General features: G+C 34.9%; 1 protein-coding gene across 1 annotated transcript; it reads left to right on the top strand.

Moving 5' to 3' along the window:
• Positions 1-1,497: 1,497 nt before the first annotated feature.
• LOC104218856 (syntaxin-22-like) lies at positions 1,498-10,349 on the top strand. The gene is made up of 7 exons (XM_009769441.2): positions 1,498-2,101; positions 3,391-3,484; positions 3,713-3,852; positions 4,284-4,358; positions 8,119-8,276; positions 8,357-8,457; positions 9,895-10,349. The coding sequence occupies exons 1-7, from the start codon at positions 1,914-1,916 to the stop codon at positions 9,958-9,960; spliced, it is 822 nt and encodes a 273-aa protein (XP_009767743.1). The 5' UTR covers positions 1,498-1,913; the 3' UTR covers positions 9,961-10,349.
• The last annotated feature ends 237 nt before the right edge of the window (positions 10,350-10,586 follow it).

Genomic DNA, 10,586 nt, shown 5'->3' with positions numbered 1-10,586 from the left:
TCATTAGCCATGCAGATTAGTTCGTTAATAACTATATTAGTTTTCTCTAAATTATCAAGCTTTGGCGGAGGAATCAAGGCATCAAACATATTACCAGTAGCAATGTACATTTTAGCTAGCTGGTTTTTTCCATGAATTTTAGGGGGTACAGTGGTAGTGCTATTACCATTATCAAGAGATTTACCTGGTGAAAACTCATTTAATAAGGGAGATGGAGACTTACCTGGAGGGAGGGTGATTGAGCCGTGAGACTTACCAAAGTTGGAGGGTATCACCTTTGTATTTTGATTGGATTTTTTCTTCTTGGGGGAACACAACCGTTTGCCAGTTGCTTTCCTTGGGCAGGAGAGGGAGATCTTCCATTTTGTCTTGAGGGCCAACCAATTCTTTGGATTGGTTACTGGCTTGAGCTCCGTGGGAGTTTGTAAGGGGGAGGGGTCCTTGATATTATGTAATGGCAATTGGCCATTGAATGCCCTAGTCTGCCACACTTTTTGCATAAAAAATTAACACCTTCATAGTGGATTTCTTGCTTATGTTGGCCAATGAAAATGTAAGGGGTGACTGCCACATCAAGAGGAACTTCAATGCAAAGCCTAGCATATCTTCCTCTAAGAGTGGATGAAGTACATGCATCAATCTTTAATAATCTACCAATTTTCTTACCCACTATTTTTTTTAAAAAAAATAAAGACCATCGTAGAATTCAGTAGGTAATTGTGGTAGTCGAATCCAAATGGCTGTATTTGATATTTTAGCTTCCGAAGCAATGAAGTTTGGAACCCATTTTTGGACTGAAAGAAAGTGACTAAAAATAAACCAAGAGGCATTATGAAGTGCTTTAAGCATACTATCCTCATTATTGAACTTTATAATGTAGAATTCTGATCCTAGATCAATCAAAGGGAAATTTTCTTTTATTTTCCACAAATCTTGAATTTTTCTTTTTAGAATATGGTATTGGATCTTTTTCCCTTGAAGCTTGATTATGGTTGAAAATCTCCATGGATGGTAAATTCTTTGAAGATCCTCTAGAGATAAATGAACCCCTTGCATTTGATCCTTATCTAAGTGATTGGGATGATCTCCATTTACTTCACTATGTAGTACATAATTTTCTTCGGGAGTAGGATCAATGATCATGTGGATTTGATCTTTATACATTCCATCCATTAATTTTTGTTTAAAACTTGGGATAGAAAAGTCAGGCACTATGGTAGATTGTGTTCTTGCAATATCCGGCGGATTAAGAGGGATTTGGTGAGTGGACTTTTGAAGTTGCATTGTGACACTACCAGCAATTGTTTGAAGATTAGTAGAGGTAGTAGTGGAAAAGGTATTAGGCTAGAGAGAAGTTAGAGCTTCTCAAGTATTGTATAATTTCTATTAAAAAAATTGTTTACAGAAAAAGGTTAAGTTGGGGAGAAAAAATAAGGTTTAACAACTAATAAATGCCAACAAATGCATAAAAAGCTGCCGACATCCACCTGTTACATTATATAACCATGAGTCCCGCCGGCTATTACATGGCCCCTAACCTTCCCACCACGATCCCAACGCATTATCGAATCATTACGTCCCTTTCTCCACTATTTCCCCCAATTTAAAAAGTAAATCAATTTTTTTTATTCAGCTCTACTCCTTCAGTTTCTACCTCAATCGTCGCCCAGTTCTTCTCTTTTCCTTTGCCCAAAGTTCCCAGCCTCCTTTTCACCTAACCAATATAGCAGCTGGAAATTTTCCTCTTCTCTCTTCCCAAATTCCCCCCCAAAACCCCCAAATTCTAAGGTTTTCATTTTCAATCATCTGTTGAATTTTGGATCAGTGTTTCATTTTATTTCCCTTTTAGAGGTTCCGATTGTTGGGTTTGTGGGGAATTTTGGGGGATTATTTGAAATATATAAGAGAAAGAGATGAGTTTTCAAGATCTTGAATCGGGTCGGTTGTTGGGGCCCCGACGGGGATATATGAATGGGAAGCAAGACCCGACTCAAGCTATGGTTTCTGGAATCTTCCAGATTAATACTGCTGTTTCAACGTTTCAAAGGCTGGTCAATACACTCGGAACACCCAAAGATACCCCCGAGCTACGTGAGAAATTGTAAGCTTTCAAAAATTTTAGTGCAAATTGTTATAAATTGAAGTTGACTTGCATAGGGTTTTAGAATCTATTTATTAATTAGAATTTTTTTGGATTAAATTTCATTTTGTAATAGATTTGGAATTGGATTCGTTACGTGTTGAATTTGATGTTTATGTTGAAGTTTGGCTGTTTCTTGTTTTTGTGGACGTATTGTACTTTCAATTGCTGGATCAATTGAGGATAAGTTTATAACTTCTGTGGTGATTGAGGTCGTATAAACTTGTTCAAATGATACTATTTTAGGTTTGTTCTTTGGGGATTTCATCCTTAACTATTAATTCGTGAATGTTATAAGCGCACATTGAAAGAGAGCATTATACTTGATATTTTACATTTTGAAGAAGGGCTCTGCGAATGCTAAAAGTGATGTCTAATTTATCAATGAACATGTGCAGATGAATATTTTTAATGCTCGAGTGTTTTGATAGAGAGAAAAAGCAATAAGCTTGGTGAAACATTATTAAAAAATACGAGAGAAAATCATGTTTTTTCGTCCACCTTGATTTTGTCTTGATGATTAGGAAGGACAATATTTTGTTCAATACATGCTTCTGATAAATGATACATGTATTTACCCTAAATATATACATATCGTGGAAGAAGTTTGAAGTGTAGGTTCATATGCCTTATAGAGGTTCAAAGCTGTGCTTGACCCCTTTTCATTGTCAAAGTGGAATTGATTTTCTGAAGGCATTAACTAGTTGTATGGTGCACAGATTTTTGTGTGCACATAAATCTAAAAGTGCTGCTAGCATACTATGTCTGATATTGAAACATTTTTTGTGTGCGCATCCGGTGCTTATTGTGCAACATTCTACAAAATAGCATTTGAGTTGTTTAGTGAGTTCTGGTAGGATGACTCATAGAGGTTTGCCTATCAAATGCCTCTAGCCTGGACTGCTGTTGAATGTTGTGTCACTCATTCTCATGTGAAAAGTAAATAGAGTTGGTGATGGTCACTGGGAAAAATTGGGGTGAGGACAGAAATAATATGTGACCATCATGATCATGAATCAGAATCTGGCATTCACGTTTAACCATTACATGAGCAGATTATAGTTAATACTACCTCTTCAGTCTATTTCTATTTTCCCGTTTGTGCAGCAATGCTGCTGCTATTGCTGCAATAATGAGATTTTATAGTGTTTCAATGTGGATTCCCCGTTATCCTGTAGTTAGTACTGGTTATCATTCGATTAAAAAGCTTGGTTTCAGTTGGTGCTTATGCTGATTTTGCTTAAGTACAGGCACAAGACGAGGGTACATATTGGTCAATTAGTGAAAGATACATCTGCAAAACTTAAGCAAGCCAGTGAAACAGATCATCGTATTGAAGTCAGTGTAAGTGTTAAGAGCTCACCTACTTCCTCTTGCCTTCTGTGTTTGCCTTTGCTAGTGTGCACTTTCATGACATATTTTCTGAACACGCATGCTCTTCATCTTCTGTCCTCACTATTTATATGAGGTTCTCATGATTTTGGTTGATTAGCCTTATCTCTACGTCATACTCTTCTCTAGTCTAATTTTTCTCTTTCACTTATAACATATACTTCTGCTTTCAACTATCAGGCTAGCAAGAAAATAACAGATGCTAAACTCGCTAAAGATTTTCAAGCGGTCTTGAAGGAGTTTCAAAAGGTTCAGCGGCTTGCAGCTGAGAGGGAGACAGCATATACACCTTTTGTTCCCCAAGCAGTTCTTCCTTCTAGGTAGTACTAATTTTTTCCAGATGGTGGTTTATAGTACGAATGTTCTATTAGCTTTATAAAAATAGGAATTGTCTATTAGAAACCCGCACATGAAATGCATATAAGCAGCACCCTCTAGGATGGTAGGAGCGGAGCGCATGATGTGTGGCTGAGGTGCACGTTAAGTGTTTGAACCTTGCCGTAGACAATAGCCTGGTATTTAAGTGGAGAGGGTAGAGGGCAAGTGCATTGCTCGTCGAGTTTCGGACAATTGCGTCAGTAGCCCTCGGAGATTTGTTGGCCATAAAAGAAGTACATATAAGCAACTTCTGATGCAGACTGCAGTAATGATAAATTCATGATCTCTTTAGTTTACAATCTCAAGTGAAATCTTTTATTTTCAAGTTCACGCATACCTCTCATGTTCTGTTTGATGATATTTTGGTAAACAGTTATACAGCCAGTGAGATAGATGTTTCTACGGAAAAGAGTCCGGAACAGCGAGCTTTCCTTGTGGAATCAAGAAGGTCAGTTAGCTGATCATGTTCTTCTACAGGTTTAATCTTTTGTGCTTGTCTGTTGGATTGTTAATATCATAATTATCAAATTCAGTTATGCATTAATTGAATAAGACACAATGATGATTAGATGACTGATTGCAAAATGTAGCAAGCAAGACTGATTTCAATCATATCAGGAGATTGATTGATGTCTGAATTTGGATCCAAGATGACTGCTGGGTAGAGTAAATTTGATGGAGGATTTTCTTGTGCAGCATAGAGGTTAGATGGCAGTTGAAGTTTGGGGCTTATAGTGTTAAACTTTAGCATGCAGTGTAAACAACTGGAAATTTTGTTAGTGGTAGTATCCTGTGAAGGAAATGTCCAGAAGAAATGTGTCATTTATGAGTGACTCAACTTGCTGTTTGCTCACTACCTAAGTCATTTGGTTAAAGCAAACTAAAACTAGTGATCCAAAATTTTGGCTTGTTCTCAACTGTCAATCAGAGTTGAGCAACTCCTATACTTTTGTGAAAAGACGAGGTAGAACTGTGTGTTAATTGTTTAGGCATTCATAAAATGACAAGGAATAAATTTGTTACATGAATGAGAGGAACATCAGAGGATGGTGAATTGTAAACCCCCCTTAATTTGGGCAGTTTTTAAAGCAAAGCTCCAGAAAAAAGACTAGGCGTTGGGGCTTCAAGCGAGAGTGAGAACGCATGCTTTTTTGGAGTAAAGCACACAATTTACACAAAATGCTCCCTACTATTTCCATTTTTCGGTGTTGCAAAAGATTTGACATACTTCTCTTTCTATAAAATTCACACAACTTTCAATTATTCAAATACATCTAACTATTCAAGTTTTGAAATGTGATGTGTTATTTTCTCTTTCAAACTAGCTTTCAACCATAAATTTAATGTTCTCATCTATCACTATGCAATATTAGTCAAATTAATATCTTTAGCGGTGTCTAGTCAAATATTGTCATATAAAAAGTGAGAATAGTACAAAAATCAGCTGACATATATGAATTTAGTAGACATTGAAATGCAAACAACATTGCTAATTTCAATATACAACAATGACAATGTTACTTAGAACAATTAAAAGGAAAGATCATCTCAATGTTATTTCAACAAACCTATAGAAAGATAACTTTAAATGCAAATTAACTTTCAGCTTTGAATTAATCACTAATAAAAAGAAGTTAAATTCTAGCATTCAATTTCATATTCAGTTGCCTTCATAGTCATACTAATATTTAGTTTCAAATGCACAAGTATTTTGTTAATGGATCATCACAGAAAAACATATTTTGGTAGTGTGTGTGTATATACATACTAACAAAATATAAAAAGTACGAAGACCCTTAGCAAAATGTCGTTGGCCTTTTTTACCCCTTTAAAAATAGAGTCCGCACTAGACAAAATAGTCATTTAATTAATTTTCTAATATGTAGGAATAATTATTTAATTAGTTCCCTAACATTTATGAATAGTAATTTAATTATTTTCCTAATATTTAGGACTTTGAGTTTTCAATATTATCGTTTAATTATTTTCCTAAAATATTGTACTTTGAAATCAACTAAAATTTTAGTACTTATTAATTTTTTTCCTTATTTGAACTAGAATTGTTTCCTTTAAATAATATTTGAACCCCTTTCTTTCTATGTATGAACGTAGAACATCATTGTCGCTTTAAATTTGTTTTAAAAAGTCAATTATTATTTAAATTAAGGATTTACTAAATAACAATGAATTTTTTGCTAAGACTCTTTATGATGTATATATTTGAAGAGAAGTTAACGTAAATATAAATATAATAAAGAAACTTAAAAATGTAAATGTTAGTTATAGATACTTTGAAGTGCATTATAACATTTGTGATTCCCTCCATAGTTATTAGACCATCAAGCAAGGTTAATAAACATTTATAAATTATAGAAAAATACTACTGAATATTTAGCTTATGAACATGGTTTACAGTAGTTGAAAGCGATTTAGTTATAATTTTATTTCTTTTACAAATTTAGTTTTTATGTTTCAAAGCAATTTCCTATTTCTTTCGTTATTTAGTTGTGGATGTTAAAAGTTGAAGCATGAGGTATGGTGCAAAAAATTTCTGTCTCACTTATAATTTAAATTTTGCTAATCACTATAATTGTATTGCTTACGAAAATAATGTATTATCTTTTAAAAGTTATATCCCATTAATTGAATTTAGAAGATTGTAAATAAACTCTTATATGGTATTAGTATGTATATTTGTAAATTAACCTACATTTGATATTATAAAATGGTACACTTAAATACTAGACAAATTGAAGAATGATGGTCTGTGTGTCGTTCAACGGGTCAATTGTTTTTTTGGCTCTTTACAAACTTGTTTTTAGTTTTATGACCCTACTTCTTTTTTAACACATGTGAGATTTACTTTTACACGTAAGAGATCTGTGTTTTTACACATAAGGGATATAAAAAGATCATTGTCTTAAATTCAAAATTGTAAAAGAGCATGATGGACAAATAGCACTCGTTCAACTCATGCAAACTAATTATTGTATATTGTGGCGTTAATGCATTTTAATCTTCTCAATCCTTATTTTTAATCCAAATTATTCTTTTAAATTTATATATTTGATTTTAACATGTAAATTTATAAATAAATTTTGTTTGATATTATCAAGAAGAATATGTAAAATAAACTACATTTCGATATGGGACAAACTTGCAGAAAGATGATGTGTATTGTTTAACTCATGTGAGCTAATTATTATATACTGTGTAAATAAATTACACTACGATACTGAGCAAACTTGAAGAATGATGGTATGTGTTGTTCAACTCATGTGAACTAATAACTGTATATTGTGCATTGATGCATAGGGTAATAAATTCCTAATCTTGTTTAATCCTAATTATGAGTTCAAGTTTATATTCATAATTTTTTTAAAATCTTTATTCTATATACTTTTATTGACAGATGTAAAATTCACGTGCAACGCACGTAAATTAAAGCTAGTTGCACGTAAATTAAAGCTAGTGTGTGTGTGTGTGTATATATATATATATATATATATATATATATATATATATATCTGACAATTAGCCTAGAAACCAAGAATAGGAGAACAGAATGTGAAGAAATTACAAGAAAAAAGAAAGGAATATTGTTTGACAGCAGATAAGAAGCTTAAAGGCAGAATTTGTAGGAGAAGAGGCTTCAAGCAAAAGAACAAATAGAAATAGTTATGTTTAAGAAGAAAAACAGAAAGAAAGAAGTAAATCAGTACAAGTAGGGAGACAGAAAAAGAAGAAGGAGAGAAGTTATTATAACGAGAAGAATGTTAGAAAGTACCTGGATACTGAGTCCTTGTATTCATATTGTATAAGGCCTGCATTTTCTTCTCCTTTTTCTTTATCCTGTTCATATTTTTAAAATCAGATTCTTGCTTGGGTTTTTCCCTGTTCAAAGTGTGTGGTTCTTCGAAGTCACGCTGCTTCAACTATGAGAAAGCGGTAATCATCGATGGGATGATCATTTTTACTAACATTGAACCTGCAGGCGTGGATGTGGTTTTAATGAAGCTACATATCAGAGCTCTCCTCAGTTGGTCTGATGGTCATATGTTGAAGTCATATTTTGTTGAAGCTTAAATGTGTTAGATGAAACTATATTTGATGATGTTGTGATCTAAGACCAATGGTGTTGCCTCATCAGAAGTTGTATCTCCTTCTCTTTTCTGTATTCTGTAACTTTATATTGCATTGTGCTGCAGACAGGAGGTTTTGCTATTGGACAATGAGATTGCTTTTAATGAAGCAATTATCGAAGAAAGAGAGCAGGGAATACAAGAAATACAACAACAAATTGGTGAAGTGAATGAAATTTTCAAGGACCTTGCTGTGCTTGTTCACGAGCAAGGAGCTATGATTGGTAGATCACTCTCTTTTGTTTTAGTATTCAAATCTCCATTTTGAACATCATTTTGATATTTACAATTCTGTTTTCTGCAGATGATATTGGTTCCAACGTTGAGAATGCTCATGCTGCAACTGCACAGGGGAGATCGCAACTTGCTAAAGCTGCAAAGACCCAAAGATCAAATTCATCTCTGGTACTTCATCACATTTAACCATTCATCTTCCTGAACATAGAACCCTATTTGGTATGCTCAAGCCTGCTGCATTTTTGTGAGATGCCTTTTAGTAGCTCTGTTGAACTTGTATCTGATGAGAAATCTGAAGGAGTAGTATCACTTATAAGACTATTGGCTGAATGCAAAGCTTCTATAGGCTTATGATTCTGATACTGACCACCACCACCAACAACCAAAATTCCAGTGAACTCCCACAAGTGGGGTCTGGGGAGGGTGAGATGTATGCAGCTTTACCCCTACCCTGAAAGGCAGAAAGACTGTTTCCGGAAGATCCTCGGCAAAAGCAAATATAAAAAGAAGTAATGGGCTAATGGCAACAAGTATAAACAAGAAGAAGATAAAAAGAGGATCGAAGCCATGTTAGCAAGTTACGGTAGTAATAGCAATCTAAGAGTAAAAGGGATAACAAACTAACTTTAATGCTATCGAATTGAGGAAGACAAAGGGAAATGCTCAACTACCTACTAACGTTTTACCCTAATCCTCGACCTCCACACTCGCCTATCAAGAGTCATATTTTCAGTAAGCTCCAGCTGTGCCATATCCTGCCTAATCACCTTTCCCCAAGACTTCTTTGGCCTACCTCTACCCTTCCTCATACCCACCACTTCCTAACTGAGGCTTCTGTGCGTCTCCCCGTAATATGCCCAAACCATCTCAACCTCGCCTTCTGCATCTTATCCTCTAAAGGGGCCACTCCCACCTTATCCCGAATAACTTTATTCCTAATCTTATCCAACCTAATATGTCCACACATCCATCTCAACATCCTCATTTCAGCTACTTTAATTTTCTGGACATGCGAGTTCTTGACTGGCCACCACTCTACCCCGTACAACATGAACTGTCTAACCACTACTTTGTAGAACCTACCCTCAAGTCTCAGTGGCACATTCTGATACTTACCGGCTACCACTAATTACGTTTTTATGCTTAACGTTATTGCTTAAATAGAAAAAAACAAAAGTGAAAAAACAGTAAGACCATTTAGAAGATGGTGACTAGTGCTTTGCACTTGGGCATTATCATCTTTTATACCTTTTACATTTTAGAATATGTTTGGTATAGTTGTTAGAAGGTCGAAATTTGATTAACATTCCATCATGGCAAGTTGTCTCATTGGTCATGTTTTCTTAATGGAAGTCATGAAAGGAAAACTTGGGGGTAAGGTTGGGTGTCCATCTTTTTGAGGGATGCTTTGGATGGTTTTGATTTTAGGTCATATGACCCGTTCTATTTTTACATTATCCTTTTATCAAATTGAGGCGAGAAACCGTTCATATTGTTCATTTTCTTTCCCCTCGGAGTACAACTTCTAAATTTTGCACTTAATATTCCTTACACTGAACGTATACACTCTATAGATGATTTCCTGACCTGTACTATTTTCTGCAGACTTGCTTGCTCCTAGTGATTTTTGGAATCGTGCTCCTCATTGTGATTATAGTACTTGCAGCCTGAGCTGAAAATTACTGGGATATAGAAAAAGGCCCCTAAACTCTGTTCAGCCACAGAAGTGATTGTTTTGATTCGAAAAAAGGTGACTGCTGTGATTCGCCTAGTTTCAAAGGCGCCCTGGAGCTCAGTCATCCTGATCCTTGGTTTCTAGTCATAGGAGAGAAGTTGCGTAATTAGGAAGTGGGAGACCAAAGGTTTCCGTTCAATGTAAACCTGGTGCGATGGTTGCAAGATGTCTTGCTTCGATGTAATGGTGGATAAAATTTTATTCTTGTTTGGAGGGTCAACCTCTTCTATTTGCACTTTGGGTACACTCCTAAACCAGTTGACATTTGACATTCAATTCTTTGTTGATTCTTGTGTGTGAAGCTATCATTAATTTGATTTGTTGATTTCCTTGTCTTGCCCTGGTGGATAAATCCTGCATGGAAGGTTTCCTGCTTCTATTTTCTGTAGCGACCTGATTTGTTCGTAATTTTCAGATAAAACTTACTATTTTGCTCGAGCTTCTTTTCCTTAGAAAGTAGCATGTTCACTGTTGCTGGAAATGGGACATCGGGGTAACCGATTTGTACATAGAATTAAGATCTTAAGGTGGTAAGATATTAGATTTATATACTTAATGTACT

Source organism: Nicotiana sylvestris, chromosome 8, assembly GCF_000393655.2.
Source record: "Nicotiana sylvestris chromosome 8, ASM39365v2, whole genome shotgun sequence".
Classification (NCBI taxonomy): Eukaryota; Viridiplantae; Streptophyta; class Magnoliopsida; order Solanales; family Solanaceae; genus Nicotiana; species Nicotiana sylvestris.
This window is presented reverse-complemented; position numbering and strand designations above follow the sequence as displayed.

Coding starts and splice junctions, on each gene's coding strand:
- LOC104218856 (XM_009769441.2), top strand. CDS start 1,914: ATGAGTTTTCAAGATCTTGAATCGGGTCGGTTGTTGGGGCCCCGACGG. Junction 2,102..3,390: donor CCCGAGCTACGTGAGAAATT/GTAAGCTTTCAA, acceptor GCTTAAGTACAG/GCACAAGACGAGGGTACATA. Junction 8,277..8,356: donor CGAGCAAGGAGCTATGATTG/GTAGATCACTCT, acceptor TGTTTTCTGCAG/ATGATATTGGTTCCAACGTT.